The sequence below is a fragment of the Hyla sarda genome, chromosome 6 (assembly GCF_029499605.1).
Source record: "Hyla sarda isolate aHylSar1 chromosome 6, aHylSar1.hap1, whole genome shotgun sequence".
In the NCBI taxonomy this organism is placed as follows: domain Eukaryota; kingdom Metazoa; phylum Chordata; class Amphibia; order Anura; family Hylidae; genus Hyla; species Hyla sarda.
Genome location: NC_079194.1, coordinates 142,966,955 through 142,988,345, shown reverse-complemented (window position 1 = coordinate 142,988,345; position 21,391 = coordinate 142,966,955). Strand labels below are relative to the sequence as shown.

Below are 21,391 nucleotides of genomic sequence, written 5' to 3'. Positions count from 1 at the left end.
TTACATAGCAATTTCCTGGATCTTTCTGATGCTGTTGAGGAATGTTTTCTTTGCTGCACTGCTGTGCTTAGATTTGTTGCAGAAACTCCACTAGGTGCAGGTCAGTAGTGTGACTTTAGACAGTTGCTCAGGATTCCCTGTTTCCAGTGAAGAGAAAAAAAGGAACACAATAGCGCCCCTGGTGAAGTACGTTAAGCACAGGTAGGGAGATGCTGGTATAAACACTCACCCTGTGATGATAACATCTGATATCACATATATCATAAAATGGGATCCTGCAGCTTGATTCCCCCGATCCCAGGCAGCGTCTGGTCCGGTATTAGTGTAGGCAACAGAAGAAACAAAATCGGAACTTATTCCAAGCGCCAGATCCCTCAAGATAGTCAGTCTAACAAAGTAGACCAATTTCCATAGAAGATAACATTTATTCCAAGCATAGATCTATGCTTGGAATAAATGTTATCTTCTATGGAAATTGGTCTACTTTGTTAGACTGACTATCTCGAGGGATCTGGCGCTTGGAATAAGTTCCGTTTTTGTTTCTTCTGCTGCCTGTTTCCAGTGAAGAATTCCTAATTCCATCACTGATATCAGGGTTTTCAGGTCCCAAGACAGCAGTGACTCTTAATCTGTGACTGCAGGTGTATGATGGATCTACAAAAATGGGAGAAATGGTCCACATTGTCCACAGAGCTCCACTTCTGACTCCTCCATCCAATGAACATTCTCCACACAGCTCTGGATTTCCCATGTGTTTATTACAGGTGTAAGAGAATCTTTAATCTAGAATTCCACTTGTGGTTTTTTTGGGCGAGTTGCCCCAAAAAAACATCAAAAACGGTCACATGACGTTCTTCCGTGGGAAAAAAACCACAGCCAGATGTTAGCAGGAATCAATAGGGAAACGCAAATTGTTTCCTCTCTCTCCATTTTGCTGCAATTTGACAGTTTTGCAATATGGTGTTTTATTAAGCAAAAAACTCCATAGTTTCAGCATCCCTGGAAGGAATTAGTGATAAAATCCCTACTTCCCTCTGCAGCCAGACAGCTTCCAGCGCAGCTTAGTGCTGCCCTGGGAGCTCTCCTTGCAGAGATCGGGACTTCTGCTGTGCCACGGCTACAATTGCTGAGCAGTAGATATACGTTGAATATCTACTGCCCAGCAAGAATTTGCAGTGAGGCTGCAGTGAGCGCTATGTGCCAGCTCAGCGAGGAAAGGGTTAACCAGCACTTCAGATCAGTGCGATCAACCCTTTAGTTCTATGCAGTGTATACAGCCATGTACAGGCTGTATCCACTTACCCCATCCTGCTGCTCCAGTCAGTCTTGTTTAGCCCTGCCACCTAGTGATGACGTCATTAGGGGGGAGCTACAGCCAGGGGTGGTAAGTCTCTGTTTACATTGTACATTTGTATAATGTAAACAGACCCTTCTGGCAGTGTCTTCCCAAACAGGGAGACTCCAGCTGTTGTTAAACTACAACTCTTAGCATGCCCAGACAGTTTTGTCTGTTTTTCAACAATTGGAGGCTCCCGGTTTTGGAAAACAATGCATTATGCATTTACTAACCCATTGTTCTTACTTTTTTTTTTTTTTTTCTTCTTGTTTCAGATTTGTGTATCCTATGGATTATGGTGGATTTGTTGGATTATGCGATAATCTGCATTTTTTTTCTTTAAAATGTTTTTTATTTTTTTTATTTTAATTTTCAGGCTTAGTAGTGGAAGCCGTCTTTTAGACTGAATCCATTATTAAGCCAGGGCTTAGCATTATCCCCCAAAACAGCTAGAACTAACCCCCAATTATTACCCTGGTACCTACCGCCACAGGGGTAGTGGGAAGAGCCGGTACCAACAGGTCTAGAGCGTCAAAAATGGCGCTCCTGCGCATAGACGGTAAGAGGTTGTGTTATTTAGTCTGGGGAGGGCCAGTAATAATAGTCCTTGCCCACCCTGATAATGTCAGGCTGTTGCTGCTTGGTTGGTATCTGGCTGAGAATGAAAATAGCGGGAACTACAAACGTTTTTTCCCAAAAATTGATTGATTAATTAATGAAAAATAAGGTGTTTGATTCCCTGTATTTTCAGTCTCAGCCAGATACCAACCAAGCAGCAACAGCCTGATGTTACCAGGGTAGACTATTGTTACTGGCCCTCCCCAGCCTAAATAACGCCAGCCTGTAAGTGCCTAGGCCCAGGGGCAACATTTTTGACACTCCAGGCCTGTTGATACCAGCTCTGGGCACCGGAATAATTATTGGGGGTTAGCGATAGCTGTTTTTGGGGCTAACACTAAGCCCCAGCTTAGTAATGGATTCCGTCGATCAGACGGCTTCCACTACTAAGCCTGAAAATTAAAATGACTAAAAAACATGACACATTGGGAAAATTATTTTATTTAAAAAAAAAATAAATACTCCTCCACGGCCCTTTGTTAGCCATTTTATTAACCCCTTAAGGACCAGGCCATTTTACACCTTTAGGACCAGAGCATTTTTTGCACATCTGACCACTGTCGCTTTAAACATTAATAACTCTGGAATGCTTTTAGTTATCATTCTGATTCAGAGATAGTTTTTTCGTGACATATTCTACTTTAACATAATGGTAAAATTTTATGGTAACTTGCATCCTTTCTTGGTGAAAAATCCCCAAATTTGATGAAAAATGTGAAAATTTTGCATTTTTCTAACTTTGAAGCTCTCTGCTTGTAAGGAAAATGGATATTCCAAATAATTTTTTTTTATTCACATTTCCAATATGTCTTCTTTACGTTTGCATCATAAAATTGACGTGTTTTTACTTTTGAAAGACACCAGAGGGCTTCAAAGTTCAGCAGCAATTTTCCAATTTTTCACAAAATTTTCAAACACTATTTTTCAGGGACCAGTTCAGGTTTGAAGTGGATTTGAAGGGTCTTCATATTAAAAATACGCCACAAATGACCCCATTATAAAAACTACACCCCCCAAAGTATTCAAAATGACATTCAGTCAGCATTTTAAACCTTTATGTGTTTCACAGGAATAGCAGCAAAGTGAAGGAGAAAATTCACAATCTTCATTTTTTACACTCGCAGAAAATATATACTTATTTTTGTAGCCCAATTTCTCTCGAGTAAGCAGATACCTCATATGTCTATGTAAAATGTTCGGCGGGCGCAGTAGAGGGCTCAGAAGCGAAGGAGCGACAAGGGGATTTTGGAGAGTACGTTTTACTGAAATGGTTTTTGGGGGGCATGTTGCATTTAGGAAGCCCCTATGGTGCCAGAACAGCAAAAAAAACAACACATGGCATACTTTTTTCACAAACGTGTGTTTTCCCCCCAAATTTCACATTTTTTCAAGGGTTAATAGCAGAAAATACCCCCCAAAATTTGCAACCCCATCTCTTCTGAGTATGGAGGTACCCCATAAGTGGACCTGAAGTGCACTACGGGCGAACTACAATGCTCAGAAGAGAAGGAGTCATATTTGGCTTTTTGAGAGCAAATTTTGCTCGGGGGTATGTCGCATTTAGGAAGCCCCTATGGTGCCAGGACAGCAAAAAAAAAAACACATGGCATACCATTTTGGAAACTAGACCCCTTGAGGAACGTAACAAGGAATAAAGTGAGCCTTAATACCCCACAGGGGTTTCACGACTTTTGCATACGTAAAAACAATGCTCAGAAGAGGAGGAGTCATTGTTGGCTTTTTGAGAGCAAATTTTGCTCGGGGGCATGTCGCATTTAGGAAGCCCCTATGGTGCCAGGACAGCAAAATAACCCCAACATGGCATACCATTTTGGAAACTAGACCCCTTGAAGAACGTAACAAGGGGTACAGTGAGCATTTACGCCCCACTGGTGTCTGTCAGATCTTTGGAACAGTGGGCTGTACAACATTTTTAATTTGCACAGCCCACTGTTCCAAAGATCTGTCAGAGTTTTAGTTTGCAACAGCTGGAGGCACACTGGTTGCGAAACACTGAGTTAAGTAACAAACTCTGTGCTTCTCAACCAATGCGCCTCCAGCTGTTGCATAACTACAACGCCCAGCATGTATGGTCTGTCAGTGCATGCTGGGAGTTGTAGTTTTGCAACAGCTGGAGGTTTGCCCCCCCCCCCCTCCCCCCATGCGGGCGGGTTTACAGCGAGTTCTGCTGCAAGTTTAAGAAGCGGCAAATTTTCCGCCGCAGCTCAAACTCCCAGCGAGAAACTCACTGTAAACCTCCGCCAGTGTGAATGTACCCTAAAAGCACTACAACTACACAGTCCCCCCCCCCCCCAATTAAAAAACAAAATACTAAAAACGTCTTGTACGGCACGGTTTCCAAAACGTAACCTCCAGCTGTTGAAAAACAACTTGCAGTATTGCCGGACAGCCACTGACTGTCAAGTCATGCTGGGAGTTTTGCAACAGCTGGAGACACCCTGTTTGGGAATCACTGCCGTAGGGTATTTTTGTGGCGGATTCAAATCCCCAATTTAGGCCTCAAATGCGTATGGTGCTCTTTCGCTTCGGAGCCCTGTCGTATTTCAAGGAAGCAGTTTAGAGCCACATATGGGGTATCTCCGTACTCGAGAGAAATTGCGTTAAAAATTTTGGGGGGCTTTTTCTCCTTTTACCCCTTATGAAAAGGTAAAGTTGGGGTCTACACCAGCATGTTAGTGTAAAAAAATATATATTTTACACTAACATGTGTTACGTGTTGCCCCATACTTTTAATTTTCACAAGTGGTAAAAGGAAAAAAAATTAAACATTTGTAACGCAATTTCTCCTGAGTACAGAACTACCCCATATGTGGGCGTAAAGTGCTCTGCGGGCGCACAACATGGCTCAGAAGTGAGAGCGTGCCATGTACATTTGAGGTCTAAATTGGTGATTTGCACAGGGGTGGCTGATTTTACAGCGGTTCTAACATAAACGCAAAACAATAAATACCCACATGTGACCCCATTTTGGAAACTACACAGCTCACAGAATGTAACAAGGTGTATAGTGAGCGTTAAGACCCCACAGGTGTTTCACAAATTTTCGTTAAAGTTGGATGTGAAAATGAAAAAAAATGGTGTTACCCTACATTTTTCATTTTCACAAGGGAGAATAGGAAAAAAGCCCCCAAAATGTGTAACCCCATTTCTTCTGAGGACGAACATACCCCATATGTGGATGTAAAGTGTTATGTGGGCGAACTACAATGCTCAGAAGAGAAGGAGCGCCATTGGGCTTTTGGCAAGAGAAGGTGTCTGAAATTGAAGGCAATGTGTGTTTACAAAGCCCCCATAGTGCCAGAACAGTGGACCCCCCCCCCACATGGGACCCCATTTTGTAAACTACACCCCTCACGTAATGTAATAAGGGGTACAGTGAGCATTTACGCCCCACAGGTGTCTGACAGATTTTTGGAACAGTGGTCTGTGAAAATGAAAGATTTTATTTTTCATTTGCACAGCCCACTGTTCCAAAGATCTGTCAAATGCCAGTGGGGTGTAAATGTTCACTGCACCCCTTATTAAATTCTGTGAGGGGTGTAGTTTCCAAAATGGAGTCACATGGGGGGGGGGGTCCACTGTTCTGGCACAACGGGGGGCTTTGTAAACACACATGGCCTCCCACTTCTATCCCAACCAAATTCTCTCGCCAAAATCTCAATGGCGCTCTTTCTCTTCTTAGCATTGTAATTCGCCCGCAGAGCACTTTACACATGTGGTATTTCCATACAATTTTACAAATTTTGGGAGGCTTTTTCTCCAATTACCCCTTGTGAAAATGAAAAATTTGGGGTAATACCAGCATTTTAGTGAAAAAAATCAAATTCTTCATTTTCACGTCCAAATTTAGCAGAAATTTGTCAAGCACCTGTGGGTTGTTAAGACTCATTGTACCCCTTGTTACGTTTCTTGAGGGGTGTAGTTTCCAAAATATTATGGCATGTGGTTTTTGTTTTGCTGTTCTGGCACCATAGGGGCTTCCTAAATGCGACATGCCCCCCAAAAACCATTTCAGCAAAATTTGCTTTCAAAAAGCCAAATGTGACTTCTTCTCTTCTGAGCATTGTAGTGCGCCAGCAGAGCACTTGACATCCACACATGGGGTTACAAATTTTGGGGGGCATTTTCTCCTATAACCCCATGTATAAATGTAAAATTTGGAGGAAAACCAGCATTTTAGTGAAACAAAAACTCATTTACACATCAGAGTTTAACGAAAAGTCGTCAAACACCTGTGGGGTGTTAAGGCTTAGCGGACCCCTTGTTACGTTCCTTGAGGGGTGTTATTTCCAAAATAGTATGCCATGTTTTTTTTTTTTTTTTTTTTGCTGTTCCGGCACCATAGGGGCTTCCTAAATGTGACATGCCCCCCAAAAGCCATTTCAGAAAAACTCACTCTCCAAAATCCCATTGTCGCTCCTTCCCTTCTGAGCCTTGTAGTGCACCTACAGAGCACTTGACATCCACATATGAGGTATTTCCTTACTCGAGAGAAATTGGGTTACAAATTTTGGGGGGATTTTTCTCCTTTTACCCCTTGTAAAATTTCAAAGAACATGCAAGTGTAAAAAATGAAGATTTTGAATTTTCTCCTTTACCTTGCTGCTATTCCTGTGAAACACCTAAAGGGTTAACACACTTTATGAATGTCATTTTGGATACTTTGGGGGGTGCAGTTTTTATAATGGTTTAATTTATGGGGTGTTTCTAATAAGAAGACCCCTCAAATCCACTTCAAAGCTGAACTGGTCCCTGAAAAATTCAGATTTTGAAAATTTTGTGGAAAATTGCTGCTGAACTTTGAAGCCTTCTGATGTCTTCCAAAAGTAAAAACATGTAAACTTCATGGTACAGATATAAAGTAGACATATTGAATATGTGAATCAATATATAAATTATTTGGAATATCCATTTTCCTTATAAGTAGAGAGTTTCAAAGTTAGAAAAATGCTAAATTTTCATGACATTTTGGGATTTTTCACCAAGAAAGGATGCAAGTAATGATGAAAATTTACCACTGTGTTAAAGTAGAATATGTCACACACAAAAAATCTCGGAATCAGAATAATCGGTAAAAGCATCCCAGAGTTATTAATGCATAAAGTGACAGTGGTCAGAATTGCAAAAAAAGGGCTCGGTCCTTAAGGTGAAAAAGGGCTCAGTCCTTAAAGGGTTAAGGTTCTTTTTGGGTAGCAGTGCTCACCTTTCTCACATCACTTGTCATACTTTCTCACAGTAATGGCTTCAAAGTTTAACATAAATCAAGTAACAAGGGATCCCAGTTAACTTTCCTTGTTCACTGTTCACAGAAGGAGGAGATGGGTGAGGTGCTGAATGAAGTGGATTTCCAGCAGCTGAAAATTGAAAATGCACAATTTCTAGAAAGAATTGATGAGAGAAACCAGGATCTTCTGCAGTTAAAACTGACCACTGGTGACACTCTCCAAGTGCTGAACTCATACAAGGTGACTAAGAGAACAGGCTTCCAGTAAGGAAGTCACATTGCTATAGGCCTGAATTTTTAAGGCTAGAAATGTGACACTAGATGGACTATCTTGATTGCCTTTACAGAAGAGGCTTCAGAACACAATGGTGGAGTCTGTTCATCTGGCCAAGGAAATTTCAGTGCGTAATGAGATCCTGCAGAAAATTGAGCTTGAAACTGTACAGGTGGAGCAGGTAACATATATACTGGGGGGTGATGTTTATTTGCACAGTTCCAAGCTGTGCACCTTTTGGTTTATGTTCCTGGTTACTTTTGTCAGGAACGAGCAAAAGCTGAAAGTCTTAACAAGAAACTAAGGAAACAACTGAGTGACTATCGGGTTCCAGATGTTTTACAGTATGTACAGGAGAAGATGGAGCAGGAGGAGCTGGAGAAGAATGTGCGAGCCTGGGAGAGGAAAGTAGAGATCGCTGAGGTAAGTAGGGCACATATGAGGCGTTAATACTGTATAATTTCGTATTTTTTTACATTTACGCAATTTACCGTGCAGGATCATTAACATTATATTCCCTATTGTCTAGTCAGCAGCACAATTATGGGGTGATTCTCCACCCCTGTGAACTGCAGGACCCAGGAATTTTATTTGAAATAAAAAAAGACTCCTTAGGGCATAAAAGCCCCTCACTAACATACATTAGTGAGTTTTTTTTCTGTCCTGTAAGCAGGACCTATGTTGGCCAGATTGTTATTTTTTTTTTTTGTACGGCTGTTACTGTTTCTTTGCCCCGTCCTACCTGCCTGCCACCCCCCCCCCCTTTTTTGGCATTCAGTTAGCGCTGTATATGCGAGCGCTTACCTTGCCTGTAGCCCCGTATCAGTCCCTGTATGTGTAGCAGTGTTTGCCTTAGGGCGCGCCGCGTGTGCGGATGCTGAATATGTTGTGTTTCTGGGGGCGTGGCCTAGCTATCTCCGGGTCTCTTCCTTAAATATATACCTGATGCCTCGGTTGGTGAAGAGAGTCATCTAAAAAATCTGGACCTGGTGAGAGCCCTTCAGATTTACATACAGAGGACCTGCTCCTTTAGGAAAGAAGAAAATGTATTTTTCCTATACCATGGCTCCAGTAGGGGTAAGAAATCATCCAAGTCCACATTAGCCCACTGGATCTGTGATTGTATTCGGACTGCCTACTTTAAAGCCTACCTTGAGCCTTCAGAATTTACAGCACATTCCACAAGGGCAATGTCAACTTCTAGTGCTGAACGAGGTTCAGTCCCTCTTGATTTGCCATAGTGCATAATAGAGCACTCCCATGACGTTCTCTAAAGGACAAGTCTCATGGTCAAAAACTTATCCCCTATCTGAAGGATAGGGGATAAGTTTTAGATCGTGAGGGGTCCAATCACTGGGGCCCCCGCAATCTCCTGTTTGGAGCTCTGGTGTTCTAGCACAGGAGCGCATCATGACACCTGCCCAAAACGGAGGCCGCCACTCCCCCCTCCATATAGTTCTATGGGAGAGTCGTTTGGCAATCTTCGGCTCTCCCATAGAGCTACATGGAGGGGGTAGTGCAATAACAAAAACATTTTTTAATGAGAGTGCCCATTTAAAAATACTGTTTATTTTGCACTTCTTAATATACAATCATTAGATTGAATTCACTGTATTTTGCTATGCTTATTGCATAGCCTTTTACAGTGTGATCGGCACTTCACTGGAACAGCCTGGCTAAGCCTCAGCTGCCATATTAGCTCATTAGTCCGATAAGTTCCTGAGTTGGCTGGGATGTATGATTTAATAGTTTAGACAAAGGATCAAAGGTTTAATTGAGCCATTTGCAGTAAGTGTTTGAGTACTTATAGTAGCCGACACTAAGGCTATGTTCACTTGATGGAATGTTCCAGAGAGTGCGGAAGTTCTATAGAGTGTGGGCGCCCACATAATATGCTGTCTCGTAGATGGCTATACATTGCATGCGGACTCTGCATAAATTATAAACATGTTCATTCTTTGTGCGAACATGTTCATTCTTTGTGAGCTGGGAAATTTCAAAACCGGGAGCTCCCTTTTCCAGCCGGACCAGCGCAAAAACCCACTCAATTTAACCCCTTAATGACCAAGCCCATTTTCACCTCAAGGACCAGGCCAATTTTATTTTTGAGTTTTCGTTTTTTCCTCCTCGCCTTCTAAAATCCATAACTCCTTTATATTTCCATATACAGACCCATATAAGGGCTTGTTTTTTGCGTGACCAATTGTACTTTGTAATGAAACCTCTCATTTTACCATAAAATGTACGGCGAACCCCAAAAAAAAAAATTTTTAGGTAGGAAATTTTAACGAAAACCAAAATTTTGCACATTTTGGAGGGTTTTGTTTTCACACTGTACACTTTACGGTAAAAATGATAGGTGTTCTTTATTCTGTGGGTCAATACGATTAAAATGATACCCATGGCTAGATACTTTTATATTTTTGTACCACTTAAAAAAAATCTAAAACTTTTTGTACAAAATCAGAAATCTAAAATCGCCCTATTTTGACCACCTATAACTTTTTCATTTTTCCGTATATAGGGCGGTATGAGGGCTCATTTTTTGTGCCGTTATCTGCACTTTTTTTAAATACCACATTTGCATATATAAAACTTTTAGATAATTTTTTATAAATTTTTTTTAAAATAAAATGTGACAAAAAAGCAGGATTTGTAGAATTTTTAAATTTTTTACGTTTACGCCATTCACCGTACGGGATTATTAACATTATATTTTGATAGTTCGGACATTTACGCACGCGGCGATACCAAATATGTTTATTAAAAAAAAATGTTACGCTTTTTGGGGGTAAAATGGGATTTTTCTTGGGGGAGGGGATTTTTCAATTTTTTTTTTTTATTTTTACATTTTTCAACTTTTTTTTTTTTACACTTTTTTTGTCCCCATAGGGGACTATCTATAGCAATCGTTTGATTGCTAATACTGTGCAGTGCTATGCATAGGACGCAGCACTGCTCAGTATTATCGGTGATCTTCTGCTCTGGTCTGCTCGATCGCAGACCAGAGCAGAAGACCCCGGGAGACGGCCGGAGCTTGGTAAGGGGACCTCCGGCTGTCATGCTGACTGATCGGATCCCCGCTGCAGCGCTGCGATCATCCAATCAAAGTGCCGCAATGCCGCAGATACCGTGATCTGTATTGATCACGGCATCGGAGGGGTTAATGGCGGACATCCGCGCGATCGCGGATGTCGGCCATTACCTGCGGGTCCCTGGCTGCTGCTATCAGCCGGAACCTGCCGTGTATGACTCGAGCACCCTTCCGATGCTCGCGGTCATACACAGGACGTAAATGTACGTCCTGGTGCGGAAAGTGCCGCCAAACCAGGACGTACATTTACCTCCGTGGTCGTTAAGGGGTTAATGAGCTGACCAAAGTCAGACAGTGACTCCGGTCTGCTTGTTTTTGCCCAATATCCAGTTTTGTGACCAGACTTAAAACCGTAGTATACCACAGTTTTAAGTCCGGTCACTAAACCTGATACAGGCAAAAATGAGGCGACCGGAGTCACTGTCTGACTCCGGTCGGCTCATTTAAAGTGAATGGGTTTCAGTGCCGTATGGAGGGAACGTAGTGTAAATGCAGCCTTACACACTGAATTTGGTTTCGTGCCCTCAATCCTGATGACAGGTTCTCTTCAAAGGGTTTTTTCAAGAATATATAATATGTTGTTTACTGCCGCCTTATGCGTTAAAAAAAAACAACAAAAGTCAACATACTTACACCACACCCGCCCCATGGCGCTGCAGCTGTCAGATCTTCTGGTTACCGGTGCACTCCTGTTTTTCCTCCTCCTGATGACATCCCGCTCCCCAGTCAGCCAATCACAGAGCTGGGTAGGGGATCAAAATGTCATAAGAAGAAGAAAAAAAAAGGCACCCAGTAGGGACCAGAAGATCTGACAGCTAAAGAGCCGGGGGAGCAAGTAAAGTAAATATGCCGGCTTTTATTTTGTTTTAACATACAGGATGGCAGTAAACTTCTTCATATTATTTTTTATTGGAAATACCCTTTTAAGTCCTTTCAAGACAAATGATTACAACACTCCATTCTGATAAAATGTGGATAGTTTCTCATTGTGTCTTCTCCTGGCTACACAGCTTTCTCTGAGGACTCAGCGCAGAAAGTGGGAGCAGATAAAGACAGCCAGCTTGACACCAGAATATGAGCAGCTATATGGAGAACAGTGACAGAACAAAACAGATACTTAACAACCAGTAGCTGAAGGCGGTCAAAGAATCGGCAACATATTCAGTTACTAGTTTCGTGGATTTACTAATTTACTAAAGTAAAATATTTTGTCATTTGACTTGGGTTTTTATTAAATCACTTTTTTTCCCCCCATTAAGGAAGAATAATTAAATCTACAGCTCTCACATGGCTGCTACAAAGCTGTAATATGTCGCCTGTTATATAAATCCAACAGGAAAAAAATAGTATACTTTATTGGACTCCATGTTACAGAGGTGTTAGAAGTCACTGCACAGAGTGAGTGTAGTTTCATGGTATAGAACCATAAGGACTCCAATCTCCCTCTGTACAGCCTTTTGTTTTTCTGCATGCCTGAGGTCTTAGGAGTTAGGACATCATAATTTCTGACTCTATCTATACCGTAAAAGCTCAAGTATATTGGCTTCCTTTAATGTGGAGGTTTAGCAGGAGCCTAAGGAAATAAAGTTAATAAGAATCTTGAATGCAACTTACTGCCATTTTTATTTGTGGCATTGTGTGTCTTATTTTGGTTGACTGAAAGAGTGACAATGTTTGTCCCCATTCTGCTATGGCAAATAATAGAAGAACAGTATTTACAGATATTGTGTCTGATCTCTCAACACTCTCTAGTAAGTATGACCAGTGTTGGGGAAATGCTGACTTTGGACAGGTCTAGATCTTTGTTCTCCATCTGCCCTTATTTCCCAGAAGACCCTGACCATCCTCTTTGCTAGACGTTACCACGTTATCGTTATCACTTAGGGTTCTGTATCATATTATGGCATCTTGTCTTCTGCTCTTTGCTGCTCTGCCCCCATGTCTTCAGCCCTGACTGGCAGATGTGTTTTAAGGTATTATAAGATTATCACCTCTATTACTAGAATGCTGGAGACCTGCGTTCACTTATATAGAACATGGTGGAGTTTGAGGTGTAAGTTATACACAGTCTCTACAAATATTTTCATCATGATGCCCACTTTTATCTCATTATGCATAAAAAAACAAGAAATACAATAATATGGACATCAATGCTGGATGAACAGCCAGAAGCTTCGGGAAGGTCGTTGTCATTGTAATAATCATACAGCATACTTTGTTCTTTCTCTAGAGGAGGCTTAGGTGTTGGTTCCTTTGCTGAAAATGGGAAGTGCAGCTTATCCCATGGGAAAACCCGTGTATTGATGGTAATTGTAGGGATGAACGGCTGCCCTGCCTCCATGGTACGAGATGAAATCCAGTCACTGTAAAATGAGGTGCGTGTGTAGAGAACAGGAATGTAGGGCCTTATACCAGCACCATTCAGGACTCCAGCTAGCACCCATTGGTCCTTACCATTCACACGACATGACACTGGGCTACCTCCTGCCCCCTGTAGACCAGACACATCAGGTAAACATCACATCCAGTACATACTGACTGAACACATAGTCCATGATCTCCTAGAGATTAGAGAGGTCTTACCACACAGCCAGAATCATGATGCCCACGGTGGGTGCAGCATGCGGTTGACACAGTCCTCTGCAAAGGGCAAGGGTTCATATTCTCAACAGACAATCTGCACCAAGATGTACAGCCTGAATGTCCTGTCAAATGCCAGTGCAGAGACCATTAATGTCTGATCTCCCTGCAGAAGGAAATAGAAAAAAGGAAAAAAAGGACCACACAGGGCGCCTAGTGCATTATCCTAGGGTGCGAGAGAAAATGAAGTGCTGGTGTTGAGCTCACCTTGAGCGCTATAATATGCGCTTATCACCCCGATGGTTGGGGTATCAGAGAATAAGATGATGCCGGGAGTGCTGCACTGCCGTCGGGATGTGGATCCAGATGGACGTCTGTCCACAGAAGGTGCAAGGTTGAGTAGAAAGAAAAGATCCCTCTTCAGCGCTGCTTCTCCCAACACATTTCTCTTAGACGTAAGTAGATGAAAGTTAGGTCTTTTTTATTTATACCAATGACGCGTTTCGGGTTCGTACCCTTCCTCAGATTGGCATGATTAAGATGACAACTTTAACAAGTGTGTATGTATGTATATGTGTATATATATATATATATATATATATATATATACACAAAAAACCCGCCAAAATTAGGCGGGTGGGAGGGTTAAGGGAGGGGAAGACAGGAAATGACATATACAGGTAAATCACGTGACTACAGGTATATTATAGATAAAATCAGAAAAACTTTGCTAAAATGTGTAAACTTTAGAATAAACGGTGATCAATCTACTTTGGTGCATAAAAAAGAAAACGTCTAACTAGTTTTTTCTGAGCTTTAAAGACTTTTTCTTCTTCTTTTTAATGCACCAAAGTAGATTGATCACCGTTTATTCTAAGTTTACACATTTTAGCAAAGTTTTTCTGATTTTATCTATAATATACCTGTAGTCACGTGATTTACCTGTATATGTCATTTCCTGTCTTCCCCCTCCCTTTCCCCTCCCACCCGCCTAATTTTGGCGGATTTTTTGTATATATATATATATATATATATATATATATATATATATATATATACTTGTTAAGTTTCATCTTAATCATGCCAATCTGAGGAAGGGTACGAACCCAAAATGCGATATTGGTATAAATAAAAAAGACCTAACGTTCATCTACTTACGTCTAAGAGAAATTTGTTGGGAGAAGCAGCACCTAAGAGGGATCTTTTCTTTCTACTCAACCTTGATCTCCCTGCAGAACCACCTGCTTACAAGGCTAGCTCCGTAGTGTAATCCCTGGCTGACATCTTTACGTAGTAGTTGGGCCTCACTTACATCTTTTGTTTTTGTTTAGTGTATACAACAGGAAAAGCTCATAATGTATACATTAAACAGAGGATGTGATAAATGCTGTATGACAAACACATCATGAACAGCTTTGAAAAGCTCATGAAGTATACTCTAAACCGATAGCTGTGACCTAGGCCCTACAGTGGCATCTGTCACACATTCTATTATGGCATTTGTTTAATCAATACGTTTTTTACAAGGTGACATATTATAAATCGTGTTGTCTATTACCTTACTCTGTACTAAATTTTTCTCATACCAAAAAATTTTTAAGGAAATACTAAAACTTGAATGCAGGGAGGGAAATAATTCAGAAATATATAACCATTTGAAGAGCTACCAAGCTCCTTAGACCTAAGTCTTAAAAAATTACTTTTAATAATGTATATTATTAAAACAATTACCTCATAGTCAACTGCTACTTTTTAGCACCTATTTAACATCTTAGTGCTATGGCCATCTTTCAGCATGTCTATAATATTCATGTGTGGCGGAAATAGGTTACTTCTTCTTGTCTTTAACCCCTTAAGGACTCAGCCCATTTTGGCCTTAAGGACTCGGACAATTTAATTTTTACGTTTTCATTTTTTCCTCCTCGCCTTCTAAAAATCATAACTCTTTTATATTTTCATCCACAGACTAGTATGAGGGCTTGTTTTTTGCGCAACCAGTTGTCCTTTGTAATGACATCACTCATTATATCATAAAATGTATGGCGCAAAAAACACTATTTTTGTGGGGAAATTAAAAAGAAAAACGCAATTTTGCTAATTTTGGAAGGTTTCATTTTCACGCCGTACAATTTACGGTAAAAATGACATGTGTTCTTTATTCTGCGGGTCAATACGATTAAAATGATAACCATTATTACATACTTTTCTATTATTGTTGTGCTTAAAAAAAATCACAAACTTTTTATCCAAATTAGTACGTTTATAATCCCTTTATTTTGATGACCTCTAACTTTTTTATTTTTCCGTATAAGCGGCGGTATGAGGGCTCATTTTTTGCGCCATGATCTGTACTTTTTTTTGATACCACATTTGCATATAAAAAACGTAATACATTTTTTTATAATTTTTTTTTAATAAAATGTATTAAAAAAGTAGCAATTTTGGACTTTTTTTTTTTTTTTTACGTTCACGCCGTTCACCGTACAGGATCATTAACATTTTATTTTAATAGGACATTTACGCACGCAGCGATACCAAATATGTCTATTAAATTTATTTTTTACGCTTTTTGGGGGTAAAATTGGAAAAAACTGACGTTTTACTTTTTTATTGGGGGAGGGGATTTTTCACTTTTTTTTTACTTTTACATTTTTTTTTACACTTGAATAGTTCCCATAGGGGACTATTCATAGCAATACCATGATTGCTAATACTGATCTGTTCTATGTATAGGACATAGAACAGGTCAGTGTTATCGGCGATCTTCTGCTCTGGTCTGCTCGATCTCAGACCAGAGCAGGAGACGCCAGAAGGAGGAAGGTGAGGGGACCTCCGTGCGGCATTCTGAATGATCGGATCCCCGCAGCAGCGGTGCGGGCGATCCGATCATTCATTGAAATCGCGTACTGCCTCAGATGCCAGGATCTGTATTGATTCCGGCACCTGAGGGGTTAATGGCGGACGCCCGCGAGATCGCGGGCGTCGGCCATTGCCGGCGGGTCCCTGGCTGCGATCAGCAGCCGGGATCAGCCGCGCATGACACGGGCATCGCTCCGATGCCCGCGGTTATGCACAGGACGTAAATGTACGTCCTGGTGCGTTAAGTACCACCGCACCAGGACGTACATTTACGTCCTGCGTCCTTAAGGGGTTAATACACTGCTCAAAAAAAATAAAGGGAACACTTGAAGGGGTTATCCACCATAAGGTGATTTTAGTAAGTACATGGCAGACAATAATGGATATGCTTAGGAAGGGTCTGCACTTGTCTTGGGGATAAATGGCTATGTTGTGAGATTACCATAACGCTGTGGCTAGCTTTTTATGAACTGGTAATTCCTTTTTTAGTTTTTTTTTTTTTGTTTTTTTTTTACTACAAGTCCCCCAATTCCATTTCCCTCCCTCCCACGCATCAGCCACCCCACCCATTGAAACATAAATGAGCTGCATCCATTCAAAAGACCTGTGGTTTCCAATCAGGGTGCCTACAGCTGTTGCATTAGTTGCAGATTGATCTCTCTCCCACCAAACGATCACTCCACCTATTGAAGCAGACAGGCTCCATGTTATCAGCTGACTAGTGAGTCAGGTCTCGGCTGCATTGCAACCTAGGACAAATCTTAGACAGTCATTTTGTATGCTGTTAAACATAAATATTGGGGTGAAAACCGTCACACACAGGTACAGACACTATATTATGAACTAGACTAATTTTACAGCCCCTGTAGCATAGTCAAATAAAATAAAAAAATCCTGGAATACCCCTTTTAAACAACACAATGTAACGCCAAGTCAATCACACTTCTGTGAAATCACACTGTCCCCTCAGCAACACTGATTGACAACATTATAGGCAATTAGCAAGACACCTCCAATAAAGGAGTGGTTCTGTAGGTGGTGACCACAGATCAGTTCCTATGCTTCCTGGCTGATGTTTTGGTCACTTTTGAATGCTGGCGGTGCTTTCACTCTATTGGTAGCATGAGATGGAGCCTACAACCCACACAAGTGGCTCAGGTAGTGCAGCTCATCCAGGATGGCACATCAATGCGAGCTGTGGCAAGAAGGTTTGCTTTGTCTGTCAGCGTAGTGTCCAGAGCATGGAGGCGCTACCAGGAGACAGGCCAGTAAATCAGGAGACATGGAGGCGGCTGTAGGAGGGCAACAACCCAGCAGCAGGACCACTACCTCCGCCTTTGTGCAAGGAGGAGCACTGCCAGAGCCCTGCAAAATGACCTCCAGCAGGCCACAAATGTGCATGTGTCCACTCAAACTGACAGAAACAGACTCTATGAGGGTGGTATGAGGGCCCGATGTCCATAGGTGGGGGTTGTGCTTACAGCCCAACACTGTGCAGGATGTTTGGCATTTGCCAGAAAACACAAAGATTGGCAAAATTTGTCACATGTGACAGAGTCTGGAATCACCGTGAACGTTCTGCTGCCTGCAACATCCTCCAGCATGACCAGTTTGACGGTGGGTCAGTAATGGTGTGGGGTGGCATTTCTTTGGGGGGCCGCACAGCCCTCCATGTGCTTGCCAGAGGTAGCCTGACTGCCATTAGATGCCGAGATGAGATCCTCAGACCCCTTGTGAGACCATATGCTGGTGTGGTTGGCCCTGGGTTCCTCCTAATGCAAAACAATGCTAGACCTCATGTGGCTGGAGTGTGTCAGCAGTTCCTGCAAGAGGAAGGCATTGATGCTATGGATTGGCCCGCCCGTTCCCCAGACCTGAATCCGATTGAGCACATCTGGGACATTATGTCTCGCTCCATCCACCAACGCCACGTTGCACCACACTGTCCAGGAGTAGCCCATGCATTGTAGGGAGGTCATACAGGCACGTGGAGGCCACACACACTACTGAGCCTCATTTTGACTTGTTTTAAGGACATTACATGAAAGTTGGATCAGCCTGTAGTGTGGTTTTCCACTTAGATTTTGAGTGTGACTCCATATCCAGACCTCCATGGGTTGATAAATTTGATTTCCATTGATAATTTTGTGTGATTTTGTTGTCAGCACATTCAACTATGTAAAGATGAAAGTATTTCATACAATTAGTTCATTCATTCAGATCTAGGATGTGTTATCTTAGTGTTCCCTTTATTTTTTCGAGCAGTGATATAGGCATGTATGTGGAGAGTCATTTGTTGACAAATAATTCTGTTGCCATGTATTTTGGAACACTTTCAATGTTGGTGAGAAATCGTTTTAAAAATATACATTAATAAATGTTAATTTTAATACCCATTAGTGAAGGACTTAGGTTTAAGGAGCTTGGTATCTCATCAGATGGGTGTATATATAATTTTTTTGTGAAACACTAACATGACAGAGACCAAGAGAAAACTGTTTTGGCCTTTAGTGGACTAATTTAACTATATAGACATGTTTAACATGTACGTCAGGAGCTTTCCTCACATACGCACTAGATTGTTAAGCGAACAGGGCCTTACTGATGTTGCCCCCTGCTAATCCATACAACATCCCACTGAGAGGCAGCGCAGATCTTCACCCATCCTCTCACCTGTACTTTTCAAGTCCATCCATCCTGACACCATGCAGTTGCTGAGTGCAGAGTTGTGAGGGTCCAGGCTTGGGAAGCAAATGGGTTGAACTGTGGAGCCAAATCTGATCTTGTTCTTGGTCATGAGCAGCATCAGATCATTCCTGTGAAGAATCTCATCAAATTCCTCATGTATGATGACCTTATGGATGATGTAGGATGCTCTGGTGTGCAGCTCATTGTCCAGATTTGTGATTCCCACCACAACTATAAGATCTTTCCTGAAGAGGACAGATGGAACATAAAGATATTATTCCTAAATATCAATCTGACTAGATATCACAGAAAGTGGTGAGGGATAGTATCATAATATTTTTTGACTAGAGGTCTAACCTTAGTTTCAAAGCAGATGGTGCTGTTATTATCCAGAATTCACTGATGATTGTTCCCATTGCAAGATGGAATCCCATGTAGTTCTGAACTGATACCAACCAAGGGAAACTAGAGAAACTAAGTAGTCGCTTGTTCAGTGCATCCGCTGTGAGGACCTCAAACCTCCCACAGCCTGAAAGAAGCAGAATCGCCACTTGTCAGCTGTATCTATACATCATCTGACTGAAATATCCACTGCACCCTTAAACATACTGATTTTGTAAAAAAAAAAAAAAAATAATTGAGATTTTTTTAAACAGTACAATAATAGAAAAGTATGTAAATATGGTTATCATTGTAATCATATTGACCCACAGAATAAAGAACACATGTCCTTTTTACCATAAAGTGTACAGCTTGAAAATTAAACCCTCCAAAATTAGCAAAATTGCGTTTTTTTATTAAATTTCCTCACACAAAATTTGCTGGGTTCGCGGTACATTTTATGGTAAAATGAGAGGTGTAATTACAAAGTACACTTGGTCGCGCAAAAAACAAGCCCTCATATGGGTCTATGGATGGAAATATAAAAGAGTTATGGATTTTAGAAGGCGAGGAGGAAAAAAACTAAACAAATGCAAAAATTAAATTGGCCTGGTCCTTAACTCCTTAAGGAAGCAGGGCATATCCATACGCCCTTGTTTCCGAATCCTTAAGAACTCAGGTTGTATGGGTATACCCTGCTTTCTTCCGGCCCCTGCTGCTCGCCGGGCAGGGACCGCACCGGGATGCCTGCTGATATCGTTCAGCAGGCATCCCGACATATCGCCCAGGGGGGTCCTGAGGTCCCCCCATATCAGCAATCGCAGCAAATCGCCGGTCAATTCAGACCGGCGATTTGCTGCGATTCCGTTCCCCGCCCCTCGCCAAGTGGGGATCGGAGCCGGATGCCTGCTGAAATCATTCAGGAGGTGAGGAAGACCCCACCTTCCTTATTTCCTCCTCCTCCTCATCATCTTCGGATGATGAGCCACCAAGGCGGAGACGCCACCAAGGGAGGCCGCAAACCACCTCTGCTCCTGACCCTGTGCCTCATGATAGTATGAGTCCCCCTGGCGCTCATACTAGTCAAGCCCCCCAGTCAAGTTCACTGGTGCCCCATACCGGCAAACTTGTCTGGACTCAGCCAGCGGACCACGAGTCCGTGATTCCTGAGTTTGTTGGCGACTCAGGAATCAAGATTGACATTGTCGGGTTCACTAAAATGGACTATTTCAGTTTTTTTTTTCAGTGACGACTTTGTCAATCTGATGGTTGACCAGACGAACCTGTACGCCCAACAGTTCGTCGCCGCAAACCCAAGCTAATTTTTAGCTAGACCCAATGGATGGTACGCCGTCAATGCGGCCCAAATTAGGACCTTTTGGGGCCTCGTGCTGCATATGGGTCTAGTTAAAAAAAACAGTGTCCGGCAATACTGGAGTGGGGACGTCCTTTACCAGACCCCGCTTTACGGTATGGCCATGACACGTCCCCGGTTCAAGGCCATTCGGAAATGTTTGCATTATGCTGATAATGTCCCAACCACTTCGGGGCCAAATTTTGGGAGGCCTATGTCCCGGGGCAGGAGGTCGCTATTGATGAGTCTCTCATCAGCTTTAAGGGGGGACTCAGCTTCCGGCAATACATCCCTACCAAGCGAGCGCGGTATGGAGTGAAGATGTATAAACTTTGCGAGAGTACCTCAGAGTACACATGCAAGTTTATAGTGTATGAGGGACGAGATTCTAGTTTTGAACCCCCAGAATGTCCCCCCACTCTGGGTGTTACCGGGAAAATCGATTGGGGCCTTTTGAACCCATTGCTAGATAAAGGTTACCACCTTTACGTGAATAACTTTTATACTAGTATCCCTCTCTTCACATCCCTCGCCGCCAGATCCACGGTCACTTGTGGGACAGTCCGGAAGAATCAAAGAGGCCTTCCACCCCATCCCCTACATGCTCCTATCCCCCGGGGTAAGTCCCGTGCCTTTTCCCATGAAAACCTGTTGCTGGTCAGGTATAAGGACAAGAGGGATGTCCTTATGCTCACCACAAATTCATGGGAACGGCAGCACCGACTGGTTCTCAAGCCCGATTGTATTCTGGACTACAATCGGTATATGGGGGGAGTTGATCTATCTGATCAAGTCCTCAAGCCATATGATGCCATGCGGAAAACACTGGTATGGTACAAAAAAGTTGCGGTCTACATGATACAGGTTGCCATGTACAACTCTTTTGTACTGTCCCAGTATGCTGGCAACACAGGGACATACCTGCAGTTTCAAGAGGTAGTTCTAAAGGCCCTCATCTTTGG

The 21,391-nt window shown here is 42.2% G+C and overlaps 2 protein-coding genes across 12 annotated transcripts in view; one reads left to right on the top strand and one right to left on the bottom strand.

Moving 5' to 3' along the window:
* Window positions 1–12,092, top strand: part of CCDC113 (coiled-coil domain containing 113) — a 32,833-nt gene extending 20,741 nt beyond the window's left edge. For both annotated transcript variants that reach the window (XM_056525385.1, XM_056525386.1), the window contains exons 6-9: window positions 7,285–7,440; window positions 7,547–7,654; window positions 7,741–7,896; window positions 11,578–12,092. In XM_056525385.1, coding sequence (XP_056381360.1) covers window positions 7,285–7,440; window positions 7,547–7,654; window positions 7,741–7,896; window positions 11,578–11,667 — 510 coding nt within the window. In that variant the 3' untranslated portion in view covers window positions 11,668–12,092. The remainder of the gene's footprint in view (window positions 1–7,284; window positions 7,441–7,546; window positions 7,655–7,740; window positions 7,897–11,577) is intronic.
* The window catches only part of PRSS54 (serine protease 54), a 26,971-nt gene continuing 5,580 nt past the window's right edge, over window positions 1–21,391 (bottom strand). The window contains exons 3-6 of one of the 10 annotated variants that reach the window (XM_056525388.1): window positions 19,052–19,223; window positions 18,680–18,939; window positions 13,151–13,272; window positions 1–137 (exon numbers count right to left, since the gene is read on the bottom strand). In XM_056525388.1, coding sequence (XP_056381363.1) covers window positions 102–137; window positions 13,151–13,272; window positions 18,680–18,939; window positions 19,052–19,223 — 590 coding nt within the window. In that variant the 3' untranslated portion in view covers window positions 1–101. Of the gene's footprint in view, window positions 138–12,536; window positions 13,059–13,150; window positions 13,314–18,679; window positions 18,940–19,051; window positions 19,224–21,391 lie in introns of those variants that run through there. The other 9 variants (XM_056525394.1, XR_008845065.1, XM_056525387.1 and 6 more) reach the window with 9 other exon arrangements.